Source organism: Aulonocara sp. 'chitande type north' Nkhata Bay, linkage group LG15 (genome assembly GCF_057382095.1).
Source record: "Aulonocara sp. 'chitande type north' Nkhata Bay isolate Kocher_YH1m ecotype deep benthic linkage group LG15, A_spYH_male_GT1.1, whole genome shotgun sequence".
Taxonomy (NCBI): Eukaryota; Metazoa; Chordata; class Actinopteri; order Cichliformes; family Cichlidae; genus Aulonocara; species Aulonocara sp. 'chitande type north' Nkhata Bay.
Window position 1 is genome coordinate 20,206,807 of NC_141358.1, and position 16,982 is coordinate 20,223,788.

The 16,982-nt window shown below is 38.1% G+C and overlaps 1 protein-coding gene across 4 annotated transcripts in view; it reads left to right on the plus strand.

The window, feature by feature from the left end:
• The window catches only part of tbc1d32 (TBC1 domain family, member 32), a 115,825-nt gene that overhangs the window by 55,737 nt on the left and 43,106 nt on the right, over nt 1–16,982 (plus strand). For all 4 annotated transcript variants that reach the window (XM_086264881.1, XM_086264884.1, XM_086264882.1 and 1 more), the window contains exon 28: nt 7,614–7,697. In XM_086264881.1, the coding sequence (XP_086121007.1) occupies nt 7,614–7,697 (84 nt within the window). The remainder of the gene's footprint in view (nt 1–7,613; nt 7,698–16,982) is intronic.

Sequence of the window (16,982 nt, forward strand, 5' to 3'; positions counted from 1 at the left end):
AGTTGAAAAAAGTGCAAATTATCTTTTTACGCTAAAAATGTTTCTCTTAAAGTGTGAGAGAATTTTTTATTTTTAAAAAGTATAGAAAAGCTAACTGAAGGGTCATGAAGAGTACTTCACAAACTGTGCTGGGTATGACTGAGCATTACTTCTTGAGGATTGGTGATAATGTATTTCACGCTATTTCATTCAAACAACAGTACCAGAAAGGAGACTAACTTGTGGATTTTAGAAAGAAATGGCTAGTGGTAAGAGTCACACCAATTAGAACATGTAACAGCTACCGATTTCAGAAATACCTGTGAAGAAGCTCGTCGAATTAATGTCTTTTTTGAACTATTTTGTACCTACAGCTTAATTCACCTTCAGTGTATCTGCACCATTTGCTTTAGCTATTTTTCTTTGCCTCCAGGAATGTGGAGAATGATGACAGATCTCAGTATAATTTCTGTGTAAATTTGGCTGCCACATCAGATTTGCAATTTAAAGAATCTTTTTAAAACAAATGACTGTTGTTGTTTCTTAGTTTCTCCTTAAGGAATATTATTTGACCAAAAAGATGAAAAATGCAGGGTTTAAATTAAAGGAGTCAAACAGTAAGACAAAGGCATATATTAACACTGTGCACCCCATGGAGGATTTCTCTTTTTGTTTGAGAGCACCAGAGTACACAAGGAAGAAAAGAGTGTGAAATGCTGGTGGAGTGGATGGTTTGATTGTGAGTGTTTTGTGGATCAGGGATGAGGGGACACATTTAAATTGTAGATGGGAATACCAATGAGCTTACTGGCTGAAAAAGTTAACTTTAAGTTTGTTCTCAGTGGTTCAACTGTAAGGATGTAAAAAATAGACAAAAGCAGAAAAAAACTGCTCAGCAATGCTTCGGTACCGAAGAAGAAGGTTGGAGAAGCAGGTAACTGTGTCTCTGTTAGCAGACAATGCTTCTAAGTGTCACTGGTATGTCTACGATTTCAGTATTTGAGATGTTAAGATGGAGAAAGTAAGACACAGAATACTAGGGGAGAAAGACTTTCTCCCCTTTCTCTGCTGTTACTGACGAGTGCAAGAATGCGCGTGTTTTCCCCGTGTTTTAAGCCAAGAGTAGTTGTAATTTATCGTTTGTAGTGAGAAATGGAGTACATAGCCCTGTGGGAGTGAGAATAATGGTGGGTGACAGTGAATTGTCAACTTTAATTGCTTGTGCTCTGCTGGAGAGGAAGTTATGGACCCAGCGGTGCTGCAGTTAGTTGATTACTTAATGGCATGGATTGATGGTAGGAGTAAAGTTTATGTATGCATCTTGAAAGGTGAGCACTTACATCTTCTAATCACATTCAAATAAGCTCTATTGGCTTTCACATAAGCCATGTTGTCACAAATATTTATGTTTCGTTAATGCCAAGGATAGTTTGGGCAAGAACATTTTAAGCCTCCTGAAAGGCTTCATAGATAAATCGAATTCAACTAAGACTAAAGAAGTGACTAGATTTGGTGTTTGCTGTTTTATAGTAACATATTTGCTTGACTGACAGAGTGATTAAGTGACTGTAAATAACACAAGTAATTAGTAACACCACCAAGAGACCACCATCCTGATCTAAGGAATTATTTAAATAAAATAAAAGTGTTATCCTCTTTCCACTGTTCTGCATCTGTGTGATGCAGTTATTCTGAATTCAGTAGCTATATAAATGGGAGAGCTAAAACTAATTTCACTGGTCACTGGGACATGACTAAAGCTCCATGTATAGAATCAAGAGTCAAATCTAATAACAAAAATACTTCAAAGGTTTGGTGACTTTGCCCAAAATAAGGTTTAAAGGGACTTTTTCCCTGTAGATTGTGCTTGTACATGTTTATAGCTTCATTATCAGAGTATTTTTGGAGCAGGGACAGGACAGCATCTTTAGTGTTTAAGAATTCTTCTATAGTCGTTTTTTTTTAAGGATTCTTTGACTCTATATAATAAAAAACACCTTTATTTAACTATCTCCCTCGGATTGATATTAGAGGTCTTGTCACATGATGTCTTTAGAAGGAAAAGAGTTAAATGTACATCCACTAGCAAGGAGCTCAACCCCCAATGCAAATGAAAAATGTTGATTGATAATGAAGCACTGAGCTAAGCCAGAGGTGGCAGTTTGGAGAAACTGCTGTAAGGATTGGCGGTGAGCTTCGCATATCCCTTGATATCGTAGCGAGAGGATGAAAAATTAAGAAACAAAGGAAAGGGATGATGGTAAATCGAAGCAAAAGCAAACAAGTATGAACAAACAGTTTAACTGTGTTAATTTACTTTAAAATCATTTTTATCCTTTGTTTTTTCTTACTGGTGTGTAAGACTTTTTTACAGGACTCTTCAGCAATCTGACACTGTTAATCAGATTTCACTTGATTAGCTGATCATCAACAAGTCTAAACACCTCACTAAAAGCAGAAATTTGGGCAGTTTACTGGTCTGAAGCATTTAGTTAGCATGTTTATGTTCCAGCAAATTCACCCCAAGGTCAGACCCACTCTAGAAATGTGGTCTGAACAATGCTCAGAAAATCTCCAAAAGTTGATTCTGTTCATCTGGACGTAGCGTTTTCAGTGGGAGAAACGTTTCGTCACTCATCCAAGTGACTTCTTCAGTCTCAGCTGACTGCAGGTTTCCCCAACCTTATAAACAGTACATTTGCATAATGACTGAAACCAGCCCACTGAACGAACAAAGGCCTGGGAGGTCAGTTCCTTCATTATAATTATGCAAATTCTCATGACCATTGATCAACAACCATTGATCAATGGCCATGAGTACCATTCACAGAGAGTTGGGGAATGGCTGCAATCACAGCATTGTGAGATGGTGAAAGATGTACCTTTAGGCCCCCTCCTCGATTCAGAGATGGTCTTTCCCTTTTCACGTAAATGGCCTCCTTGACTCCGCGTTCAAACCAGTGTTCCTCCCTGTCCAGGATGTGCACATCCTCATCATTGAAAGAGTGTCCACTGGCCTGTAGGTGTAAATAGACCGCAGAGTCCTGGCGAGACGAGGTAGCTCTTCTGTGTTGTGCCGTCCGCTCCGCCAGAGGTTGTTTGGTTTCCCCGATGTATAAATCCTGGCAATCCTCCTGGCACTTAACAGCGTGCACTATGTTACTCTGTTTGTGTCGGGGGACCCAATCCTTGGGGTGGACCAATTTTTGGCGCAGTGTGTTTTGGGGTTTAAAAGCCACAGAGACCTGGTGTTTAGAAAAAATGCGTCTCAACTGTTCCGATACTCCTGACCAGAGATGGGGAGTAACGCGTTACTGTAATCTGATTACTTTTTTCAAGTAACGAGTAAAGTAAGGGATTACTATTGCAAAATTGGTAATTAGATTACCGTTACTTTCCCGTAGGAATTCTGCGTTACTGCGTTACTAAAACCGTGATTTTTTTGCGAGAATGTCTCATGACAGTGACAGTGATCATATATCGAGTGCGGAGAGAGTATGAGCATGCAGCGTTTAAAGCGTGGAAGTACTGACCTTACTTTGAGTTTGATTCCATAAAAAGTGACAAAAACATTAGCGTCCGTTGTGCGTGGGAAGAAAACTTTTTACAGCGAAAAAAACCCCTAAACTTCCAAGCAAGCACTGAGTGCGCCATGACGTAATGGGAAATTCTGAGTCTTTGACTTTATTTATTTTCTGCTGTGTTTTACTTGCATCTATTTGAAAGAGTGAGTGTAAACACAAAAAATATTTTATTTTATGTGCTGGAATGTGTAGAAAATAGGTTTAAATGTTAAACTAATTTATTCAAGTCAGAGAATGTTGCATATAATTTAATTTTTGCTTGATGCATAAAGTTAAAAGATTAAAACTGATAAAGCAAGTTAAGTTAAAAAAAAGAGACTTTTCCATTTGATTACATTTTGTATGATGGATTATGTAGAAAAAGTAGAATTGGGCTGAAAGATCTATCGCTTTATCACCTCTTCAGGTTGTAAATCGTGTTTTTAAAAAGTAACTAAGTAACTAATTACTTTTGAAAATAAGTAATCAGTAAAGTAACGGGATTACTTTTTTGGGGAAGTAATCAGTAATTAGTTACTGATTACTTTTTTCAAGTAACTTGACCAACACTGCTCCTGACACGTACGAGATCACTACAGGGATCACTACAAAATGCTCAGAAAAAAGAAAAAAGAGTGAGAGGGACATCTAAGAACCTACAGGCCTCATTTACTGTAGCAGGATCATGAATATTAAAGTTCGTGACAGTACAACTGGAAAAAGAACAAGTATGGCTTATTTAGAACGGTTGCCTCTTCCCTCTAAAAAGACCTTGACAGTACGACTTAGTGTTGCGAGTTATATTTGAGCAAACCACAAGGCTTCTGTAACAATGTCCTTTGGACAGTTAACACCAGAGTAGAGATATCAGCACAAACTTATCATACCACCTGGTGGTGGAGGGGCAATGATTTAGGCTTATTTTGCTGCCACACGACTTGGGAAACTTGCAGTCATTGAATCGACCATAAACTCAGTGTATCAGAGTATTCTGGAGTCAAATCTTAGGCGCTTTCTTCAACAGCTGAAACTGAGTCATGCAATTGGATAATCATCCCAAGCACAGCAGCAAATCTACAACAGAGTGGCCAAAAAAGAAAAGAAGCAAGGTGTTGCACAGGCCAAGTCAAAGTCCAGATCTTAACCTTATGGAAATGCTGTGGATTGATCTCTGCACATTAAAGAATGCCTGTAAACCTCAATGAAGTGGAGCAAAGCTGTAAGAAACACTGGCTCAAAGTTCCTGCACAATAATGTCCATGTGACTGATAAAGTCACACAGAAAACAATTATTTCATGTTATTGCTGCTAAAGGTGTTTTTACAAGCTGGTGAATCATGGGATGGACTTAGTTTTTCACAGGACTGCAGTCCTATGAAAATATGACTACATAAACATTGATGATCCAGATTCAGGAGGGAGACCACCTCTGTGTGTTGGATGCACAAGGTCAAATAAATAATCTTTCTTATTGACTTGATGGGTGTAATATATGCTAAATATATTAATAGTGAAAAGAACAAAAAATCCAGATGACACAATCTGAAGGTTTTCAGGTTGTTTTTTTTTTTTTTAAATTTAGCCTCCTTTTCTCCTGATTGCTTTTATTGAAATTCAGGTGCACTTCACACTTTTCCTCACCAAGATTACATAAACCTGATGTCCATGAACCTTTTAAGACTCATCATCAATGTCGTTGACAGCCACTGTGAAATTGCACCTATGCCTACTTTTCCTATGTAGGAGCAAATAGCTGTGATTCAACGAAGACAAAAATATATTCAAATGAAGGAGGGCTGACAATCTTGTCATTAATGCATGTACTGCACAGTGATTGCCTCCTTTCATCAGTACACTGTTGAAGCCTGTAAAAGCAACTACTCCACAGCTCATTTGAGGCTTTTCACTGGAAGACCACGATCAAGATTTATTATCATTTAGGCTTGTCTTTGCTGTCGAAGTGCTATTTCATGTGTCACATCATTAACCACGTACAACCTGGTATTTCACTTCTCGAGAAACATTCAGTGAAGGAAATGTTTTATCTTTTATGAACTGACTACTAAAGGAAACTGATTTCCTGGGAAGTTTATTCAACAATTACTTGCGTCTATTTCTGAATATGAAGACACTGTGATTATCACTTGTCTTTGACAAGCTTCTATTCAGCTGGATGATGATATTGATTATGCTATCTCTTGGTTGAAACACTTACAATTAGAACTGTTTCACGTTCAATACCTTACTATCTTGTCAGCTTATCAATTCCCTAATTGGTTTTCCTCAGCAGCATATCAATGAAATGCATTCACTTGTGCTCAGAGTTACTGAGCTGTGGAGTGAATAGGTTTGATCAGCCCTTTTAGTCTTCTCTGAATTGGCAGCTTGTGAAATGATTGGAAGGCTGTGCCACTGTGTTTACAAAACACCTTACACTTAGTTCACATATTTAGTAGTATAACAAAAACATGCTTCAAAAAAGGTAAAAAAAAAAAAGTATTTTATACCAGGACACAAACAGGAAAAGAATGGACAGTAGGTGGAAAAATGTTAATCAAAGGTAGCTAGTGTGAAATATGAGCCATCCAATCAAACAAACTTCACACAGCAGCAGACAACAGCCCAAGGGACTACATCGCCTCATTGTCGAGTTATCACATTCATTAGATTTTCAGAAAACTTGAACTCTGACCTTGTGGTCAAAGAGACTGGAGTTTGAACTCTTCCAAGACTTTAAGTAGATGTACCCATGGTATGAATGTAAAAATTCTAGGTGACTGTGTTCTCAAGTTATCACATTCACAAGATTTTCAGAAAACTTGACCTCTGACCTTGACCTTGAGGTTGAGATCACTGAGATTTGAATTTTATCATTATTGTTAACATAAAAAGTTTGTGAACGTTCTCATATTCATAAACTTGCTTGTCCACACCGCCCACCTGCCCAACTGCCTTTTATGGCTGAGGTGTAAAAACTCTATTTGATTCGAATTCGGTCAACATCCTCTACAAGGTTATGGTCCTGTGCACCTCTGGATGACTTCCAATGCTTTAGCCCAATCTTTGACTGCTTGCATTTCTGCACATGCACGTTCACCTCGGATGGCAAACCTACGCAGAGCATCAGCTTTCAAACTGACTTGACTTCATGGCAAGGGTCATGACTGGTGGTGAGTTTTGGATCGAACAGGAGTTTACAATGTCAAAGTTGGCACATCAGATCAGCAATGTGGTGCATACTAATCTTTGACTTTCACAAGGTTGTGCACCATGCATTTGTCCCTCTGGGTCAGCCTGTAAATGCAGACTTCTACTGTAACATCCTGAGGCATCTGAGGCTGAGCATTTGGCAGAAAACGCCTGAACTGTGATGTGTGCTGTGGTGTGCCAGCACAAAGCGCATTGAAAAGACAGGAGTTCTTTGGCCACAAAACAGACTAAAACAAACCAGTCTATTCATTTGGCCTACTATGAGTTAAAACAATAGGTTAAACTCTTTGGCCTGTAGAAGGTTGGTTTTGTATCGTCTTTATTTGCTGTTTCTTCCTACCTCACCACGCTCTTCCTCTCTTATTTCCACAATTAGATCTTCAGTGACTGTGGGTGGTTCTTTGCGCAGACGTGTTAAGTGACACTAAAAGCCATGCTGACACAGTTTACTGAGTGACAGTCGGGGCCAGTGAATCCACAGTTGATACAAGATGTACATTTTTTGTGTTGTATTACAGTGCATGTAATTTTTTCGCTGAGCTATAATTTACTTTGTCAGAGACATCCTTATCCTAGAAGTGAAGCAGGTTTGTTTTTAAACTTCTATTATATATTATCTTTTATTAGTATTTATAATGCTAATGACTTTATGCCAGCTGAGCACACTGTACGTCTTACATGGAAAGTATCTGTCCAATCCACTTACAGCTGCTTAATAGCGTAGAAAACAGGATGGAACCAACAATCTAAAAATAGTTGAAAGCTGACATTTGACTGTTTAAATTGGATTTCCTTTGAACGCAATAGTTAATGCAGACCTGCTATCTTATGATTTTTTATGTGCCTGATCTTTCTCCTCAGTGCTGGCTGACCTTCTGGAGAAAGTTGTAGCCCATCTATCCAATTCTGCTTCAGAGTGCTTCTTCTCTCCAGCTCCGTACAAAGGTCAGTAAGAAGAGCAATACCCCCCCCCCCCCCCCCCCCCAACCCTCCATTCTTACAGTTTAGTCAAGGAAAATAACTAAAGGGCACTTTGTGGATCAGTGAAGACAGACATACCGAACCTCTGTGCTCTGCTCTGTTTACTTTATTTCTGGGTTATGAAAATTATGTAAAGGTAAATGTTGGTTACACTCCAAAGCATATACAGTACACACTGTGTATAAATGTTTTAACACCTAATTAACACCTTTAGTGCAGTGTATTTCATGTAAGTTTGAACTTGACACTTTGTTTTCTGTTGTGGGTTGTTATTGCCTTCTACTCCAGTCGCTTCTGAAAGGGCCTGTTGGCTCAGTCAGCTGAACTGAAGCCTGCTTGTGCTTCAATGTGGAGATCTGGTTTGTTAATAGTCTTGGTGAACTGAACCCTGGCGATTAAACTAGCCCTGAGGATAGGAACCAAAGCTGGTGATAACAACTGTGTATAGACGGTATAAAAGCACCATCTTGGTCTTTTGTGACCAGACATGGCAAAAAAGACGTCCCTTTTTTGTCATGACTGGTTACAAAAGACCAAGATCTGATTGTTCAACTAAAGAAAACACACACGCATTGGCTATTAAGTTTTAAATGATGATGAGATTGTATGTCTACTCTGGGAGTCATAAACATCATTAGACCAGTGCACATATTGTCTCTAAAACACTTGGGTGGAGAGATGAGGAAACCTATCAGTGCTCTGTCTTGGTTGTTGAGTTAACTAATGTGGAAATAAAATTTATCCAGCAGTAAACCTGAGTTTGCGGTGAGGGAAGCATCTTGTACAGTACAGCACTTTCCAGCAGGAACTTCGATAGAATGTAAAATAAGACATTTTGTGTATTTTAAAAAGACATTCAGTGTGTTTTTGTTGTTGCCGCACTAATCAACCACTTACTACTAACTGCAATGGTAGTTTATTGGATTGGAAAGTGTGGCGATGCTCGCCACCTGGTCACCCTTCTTGCTTGTTGGTGTGGGCAGGTCTCATTTGTAGGTGCTGGAGAGCTGCTGTGGCTCATTTCCATCAGTGGCACTGGCAATCCCTGGGCTCATCAGTGCACTATAAAGGCCCTCAGAACCCAACTGTGTAGTGGCTCTCCTCCCTGAGAAACATTCTGGATTATAGCTTGGGTTTTTGCACTAAACAGCATTGTGTACACAGTCTCTTCAAGCATGCACTCACTTAAGCCACAGCCATTGACTGTACACATGGTTAGTTTAGGTTTTTCTCTTGTTTCTTTAATTTAAAATAAATAGTCTTTTTAATTGGCATTTGTGTGTGCATCTCCTGTTTTGTCATGGTTGTATGTCCCGGTTCGTGACAGGCTGCATGAGCTCATCTGGTGGGAGTGTAGTACTGTAGTATGTCAGGCATAAAAACGTGGTTTTCATGATAGGAGGAGTGTAGAGTAAGTGTAAATAAAACAGTTTAGAGATGGAATAGACTAAATATTATATTTTAAGAAACTCCAAATTTTCCACTTGTCACAGGGTCTGAGTTGGAAGATTTTGGTAAAGCTTTGTCCCTGAGGTAGTTGAAAAACCCCAGTTGGCTAAAGCGTTGGGGTTTTTTGTTAACAGACATGCTTATGCCTATTTAGTTGGTGTTATTTTTTCATCTAAATTTGTTAGTGCAATTAGCACTTTCAGTACTAATCCATAGCAATGTGTTGTATTTTTCACATTGTCTGTGTGTAAAATACACATGTAAGCATGGATTACACAAAGGATCCTGCACCCCAAGCTGGAAGGCAGGATAAAAATAGAGATCCCTGGAAACAATTCTTTCTGCCCTTAAGAGCAGCTTTTTCCACCACATGCTAAAATGTGTTATGTGTCTCAGATCGAATGAGTGAATGATCTTAGCAGGTTGGAGTATTTAGTAGCCAGTAGGCTAAACAAGCTGACTGATAGCAGTCAAAAAGGCATAATGCTAATAACTAAATGCCGCAACATCTTTCTACCTAGAAAGTCCCTAAAGGTAATGTGCAATAAGTGTCCAATTAGCATATTTATTTGTTCCAGTTTACATGTTTTTTATAAAATCAAGTTAAGTCAAATCATAGGTCATTCATGACCTTCACCTCAAAGACGCATTGCAAAGTTTAACATCATATTTACCATACTAATTGGTGGAAGGATATCAGTTTGAATTTCATCAGTGACTGTATGGCTCTGCTGAAATAATGCAATCATCTGGCACTTAGTAAACATTGGTATAATTATAATAGTGTGTCATTTGTTCAAGCACTCGAAACAAGTGCAGAGAAAGACTCAGAAAGACTCCAAGACTCAGCAATTTAAAATTAAACAGAGGTCCAGTTCTATAGAAATTAGGGTGTGGGGAAAAAGCATGAATGGCTCACACACTCAATATAAATTAAAAACAAGCAGCTGTTCATTACGGAAGCAGATTTACCACATTTCTGATTTGCATTGTTCAGCATTGTTGTTTATGTGTTTTGTCTTTTTTTAAACTCACTCGGCCATTGTTTTGCACGGGTTAGAGGTTTTAATTAAGATGCAATTAGTTCAGACAGGCCACTAAGTCAGTGATTCCCAGCAGATCAGCTGATGGTTTTGCTGATACCCTTTGTTGAATATTCGGCCAAGTCTCATATAGGGTGCACTATTTAAGCTGCTTAATCAACCCACAGTTGTTGTGCATCTACAAGCCAGTCTGAAGTGCACCTCCATGTATGCTCCTCCTTTTTATTCTCTGCATGACCCTGTCATTGCTACTGTCTGTGCTGGCTCTCGCTGCTGCTCCCCTGCCGTATTCCTTGCCTGTACATGAATAGAAGGGTGGGGAGGTACAATATCAATTGTTGTGGAGACATTTTGGCCGATTCTTCTTTACGACATTGCTTTAGGTTGATTGAGGTTAACAGCTACATGTTTTTATGCAGAACTAACAAAGCATTTCAGTGGGTTTGGGGTCTGGACGTTGACTGGTCTATTGCATAACCTTAATTCTTTTCTTTTTCAGTCATTGTAGATTTACTGTTGCTGTGCTTGGATCATTGTTGCTGTTGCACAACAAAATTTCAGACATCTGATGGATAAATGGGCTTTTCCACCACCATGCTTGAGAGCATGTCTTTTTTTGACCTTTGAATTTTTTTTTTAACATTTAACATGCTAACTGAGGCCTTTAGAGTCTCTTGGATTTTGTTTTTGGTATCCACTCCCAAGAAAATCATAGCACTGTGTTAACACAGCTGAACGCTCTAGACCAACAAACTGCCAAAACGTTTGCTTTACAGAGGTGTTCACACTTAATCAGGTGCATTTGATTAGCAGCAACTGGCTGCTGCTTGCACTCCTAATTCCAATGAAAGCAGTAACAATGAACAGGAGTTCATCGAGTTCTTTGAAAACTTTCTTTTTCTGTAGGTTGAACTTAGTGGTTTAAAAAAAAGAAAGTGAATCGCAGTCTCTTGTCCTGGAAATCATCTTGGACATTTCATGGACAATATAGTCTGGCAAATGCTTTGTGGTATCAAAATGCTATTTGTTGTGAATGCAGGTGTGTGTGCTCCTTGTTGTTCCTTTCTGATGCCACATGAACTACAGAATAGGGGAGTGCAGGTGGGGAGAGCTGTGTCTGTAAAGATCAAATGGTAAAACTTTTTTCTTCAATAATCTGCTCAGTCAAACGAGGCTTGTATTTCTCTGTGGGAGACTTCTGTCCATAGGTCTCGCAATAATAACACAAACACACAGGCCTGCCACCCATTATTGTGTTACTCAAACACATTTGACTTTCTTCTGCAGCCAAATTGATTTTTATGCGTATGCTTTGTTTATGGCAATAGCCAGTTTCCCATATGATGACAGCATGCACTATAACCTCTGTAATACATTTATTATATTATGTGCAGGCAACTGTTAATACGCATTGTAATTTTTTTTTATTGCTAAAGCTGAAAAATATTATCAGAGGCAGGTCAGAATATTATGGATGCTTTATTTTTGGCAGGTTTAACAAAAGAGTACAGTTTGGCTTTCCATACTGAATGCATACTCCATTAATCATAGTTGTATTTTAACCACAGTCATTGTTTAACAGTAAATTTAATTTCCCTCTACTTAGCTAAATGTGGCTCAATTATATCCAGCAAGGGCACTTAAAAGAAGTGGGTGTGAAATACTGAAATAACATTAACAGTGCATTAGCTATTAATCTGCACTCCAGAAAATTTCGGACAAGTGCTGATTATTTTTACAGTAAAGAGATTTTCTGAATCGTTGTTTGAAATTTTCTGTGGCCCAGAACACCTGTAAAAACACAAGATTTCATTGTAGAACAACATTTTGAACTTTGTAATATTCTGATGTCTGACACTGACATGTTTATTATGGTTTCGTTTTTTATTTGTTTTTCTAAGGACATAATATCAATAATCTTTCTTTCATACACATTTTCTAGAAGTAATTTTCCCACCTCTTTGTCAATACACAAACAATGCACAATTTGTCTGTTCATAATTACCAGAAGATATGACGACATAAGAGCTTTTTGGAGCATTTGGATACACCCACAACCCAGGTGTTGCCAAAAGTATCCTTTGAATTTTAGTCTTGAATGGCTAAATCTAAATTACTGGGAGGTGATCAGATATAAAGCACACTGCTGCTAAAATGTGAATGAAAACCATTTCACTGTGGTCTTCTCTAATGATTACTCAACATATAAAACCAAGATCATGTTGCTTATTTCAAGTGCTTTTCAAGGGACATAAAAAAAAAAGATATAAGGACACACAGGTGGTATAAAACAATGCAGGATTTAAAATAGAAGATAAACAGAAGATATATAAAATAAAATTGATTATATGGAAGAATATAAAGGTACAAGACACTGCACTATTTGAGTAAATAGCTTCATATTTTACCCGGTGACAGTAAGGTTTTAAGCTGCAGTTTAGAAGAAATGACTTGGTAGAAGCTTGAGGTTTTCCAGGAGTGAGAATCATGTGAAAAAGAAAGTTTTCATAGGACTCTATGCTCTATACCAGTAGTTCTCAAACTTCTCACAATGAGTACCACCTCATAAAACATGTGGCTCTTGAAGTACCACCCTTATGACCGACATTAAGTTACAGTAGTATAGGCTTATTTAACACCATATACAGTTTACACTAGACAATTTTATTTCTTATATGAATGTTATTTATTGTAACTGTCATAAACAGGATGTGACAAGTGACAATAATAACAACTGTACTGCATTAAAACATTCACAGCAGGTGGGATATCCAGTCTTTAAGTAATGACGTATGAACCCTGTTTCCGGGCCCAAACTAATAGTTTATTAAGGTTGTTGTGTTTTTCCCATATGGAAAAGAAATAGTAAAAACTTATATGTGATTACTCATGAAAGTGGCCACTTTCATGAGTAATCACATATAAGTTTTTACTATTTCATATAAGGCTTACATGATTTACTCATGTAAGTGGCCACTTTCTCATTACTTTCATATATTCTTTTAGTAAGTATCCAAAACATACAAGTTTCATTATATAATTTTTCAAGGGATCTTATATCTGTTTTCACACTTATATGCTTTTCATACAAGTTTCACACAAGACAGATACAAACTTTATAAGATTTATATAGATCTTTTCCATATGGGTTAACATGTTTTAATGCTTTGTATCTTGTTCTGTTTAATCTGTACAAGCTCCTAAAAAAGGCAGTGATCACTGTCGGCCTCTCTCGGTTTTTATTACCACTGTTAAAGCTCAGTTTTTAAAACCTTACGATGTAGCTACAGTCCAGCCCATGCAGCAGTAAATTAATGACTAACCTCGTATTGTGGATGGATTATCTCAGTTGTTCTCCTGACTGAAGTTTGGTCCGTCTGCAGGATCCTGCCATGCATTTGTCTCTAACCATTGAGTGGAAAAAAGTTGGCGTTCATCTTCCAGCTTCAGCGTGTTTATATTATGCTAACTATAGCTGTGTAGCTAGCCAATGCATAGCACATCATTATATACGAGCTAGCCCAACTTCAGTAACCCTGTAAACGTCACTACTGTTTAGTTTTCTGTCTTCAAGTGATAGCAGAGCTAAACGTTTACATTTTTCCCGCGTACCAGTAGAGGGAGCCCATGTACCACCAGTGGTACGCGTACCACAGTTTGAGAATGACTGCTCTATACTCTATGAAGTAAAACCCATGATTCCCTATGATTTAGTAGCTTGTATGATCTTTGAAATACTTATTTTCTGTATGACTTCATCAGTCTCTCACATGGTTATGGAGAATTTTTAACTCATTCTTCTTTACAATGTTGCTTCTGTTCATTGAGGTTTGCAAGCATTCATTCATGCACAGTTCTCTTAAGGTCATACATGCACTTGCTTTTTGCACAGGGTATGAATGTTTCCAAGCACGTTAACAAACACGTGCCATTTTTTTCCTAAACTGTCCTGCCATGTTCTTTTTAGAGAACAAGTCGGAGCTTTTTTTCTCAGAGCATAGTTTGGCCTTGGGTGAAAATTCTGGGACATCCACTTTTGGCATTGCATCACCTGAATGATCAGCAACCTGTTAAAACTTTGCTTTTACAGAGGTGCTCACACTTGCTGATGATCAGTGAATCAATTACATTTAATCAGCAGCACCTGGCTGCCGCTTACCCTCTAAATTCCTGTTGAAGCAGTAAGGGTGTATGTACCTAATTAAAATAATTTAGAGTGTGGTTAAACCTACAGTATAGATTTGGACGGTTTGACTTGTACAGTTTGGAATTTAACTGTAATTGCCATAAGAATGAACATTCTTCATGCGCGTGGTGTGTCATGCAATAAAAAGTTTTGAAACCGTGTTCAAATTTGACAGACTTTATAAGTAACATCATCCCGAATATGTCTGAGCTTCTAAAGAAAAGCTGTCAAGATAATTCATGAGAGTAAAAGCATTCACTTGGATCTATGAATTAGTAGACAGTCATTTGTGGCAGGGAGACAGCTAATAAAAGGCAGCATCTGTCTGTAGTGCTGTGTCTGTCAGCAAAAAGGCCTCACTTCTCTGGGGACTGATGAAGAACCTTAATTCTGGGTTTTTGTTTTGATGATTTATTTATCTAAATTCACAAACACACATCAGAGTTGTTTGCACTTCCGCTTTCTTTCTTTCATATTGCCTCACATTTTTGTAATACTTCATTTTTAGGATCAGTCACAATCTTATTTGCATAATTTCTTTAACACAGAGCTGTTGTGGAAAATAGTCCACCCACATTTTACATGTCAGATTGTTGATGCTAATATTTTTAAGTCCTTTTCTTTTGGAGAGATTGCAGGCTTGAACTTTGTGATGTTTTTGACACACTTTGACCTGGAATTCACATCTGTCAGAGTTACATTATAAGAGAGAGGCATAGATTTCTGTTCAGGATTTTTATATAAAAATACATACTATGGGTGAATTCAGTAACGGCAACAGCTTCCAGGGTAAAAATAATCTTAAATCTGTATTTTTGGGCAAATATTTTCTCACTGGTGATACTGTAGATACAGTTTTTGTGTACCTATGACAAATTAAATTTCAGTTAATTTATGTAATGCTTCAAATTAATTGGACAGATAAGAGCCTGAAGATATTTTAAGATGGGTTCTGCATTGTAAGGCTTGGTTCTGTATAAACATTGACTAAATACAGCTTCTGCTTCAGTTACAACAGCCCATAAAGGAGACCAGATAGCAGTCAGGACTCTTGTTGAATTCTGCAATCTGCCGGTTACATTTGTGTGTAATTGTCTGCATGTGACATGGAAAAATGCCCAGTGGTGTTTAGCATTGACTAGTCAAAGCCACTCTGCCCAGCTTGACGCTCCCATTGTATGGAGAGAGCAGGCTCATTTGCCAAGTGTTAACTGCTTTCAGTTCACCGTTCAGAGTTGTATCTCATCACCTGCCATGGCCCTGACTCCTGAAGGCAGCTGTCCAGCAATCTCATTTATCTCAGCTTCCTGTTGAAATTGGGTTACTGCATCCCACGAGGAGCATCTTTTTATGTTCCAGAGATCTATGCTTGCTCAGATAAAATAATAATTTAAAAGGATTTTTTAATCCACATCCTCAAACTTTTTTAAGTCTCTGCTTTTAAGTATTGCATGAAAAACATCAAAATTGCATTCCCTTTCCCCCATTCTGAGATGCTGCAAGTTACTGTAAATGGAGGTTAGTTAGAAGAAATTGTTTTTATTATTGTTATTAATCACATGATGCATTTCCCTCTTCTGGCAGTGTTTTAGGTAGATGTCACGGCAGAAACATCCCAGCAAGTGCAGCAGGGTTTGAATGACCTGCTGCAGCACTTGTTGCGTGTAAGGTTCATATTAGAGTTATAAGGTGCTTAAAGGTGCTCTTTGTAGGCGGTCTGACATTTGCTGGCTGTCACAACCAATGTGCTGCTGCCATCCCCAGACTTGATGAGTGTTTGAGTGGTTGTCAGACAGTTAGTCATAGGAGATGTAGGCTCCCTGTACTTAGTTTCTAGCACTAAAATATAGGAGGTGCTTTTGAAACATGAGGTTCTTAAAGTCTTTTTCACGTGTGAACTTAGAGTTTCAGAAAATCAGGTTGTGAAATTTTCCATTTCTGTGTCCTCACATCTATCATGGCAAATAGCCTGCTTCAGACAGGTTCACACAAGTGCAAATACTGGTTTAGGTGAGCCCACTGCCTGGATGGAGTGGGCAGGAAGCAGCGCGCTTGCTGAATGTACACCGTTAGCTGTGTTGTTCTCACACTGGTGCAATCCGAAATCTCGTGGACATGTCAGGTTAAACGTTTGATACCGTTGTGTCTGACTTTTGCATTCTCTGTCTAATGATGTCTAGAAAAGTTAGAAAAGCAGAAAACTTAGATATTTGGAAATTTCTGAGCATGTTAGCGTGAGTTCAGTGATTCATTTTTTATTTTCTATTTTTTATTATTTTTTAGTTCACGGTTAATCAAAATTTTCTTGCTTTTTTTAAATTGAGCTTTTTAATTCGGTCCTTTATTTTTACAGCTGAAGACATTCTTGGATATATTGTCGTAAATGATGTATGCTCATATCTCTAAATGGGTTTCATAACTACCTCTCACTCCGTTAAGTCCTGACACTTTCAGGCTTCTTTATTTTTAATATTACTTTTGTTTTAATTTCTCTGAAGCACAGGGGATTGCACAGAGTCTGGGAACTAAATCAACTCAGAGCTCCAGATTCATGATATTACTCTTCATAAG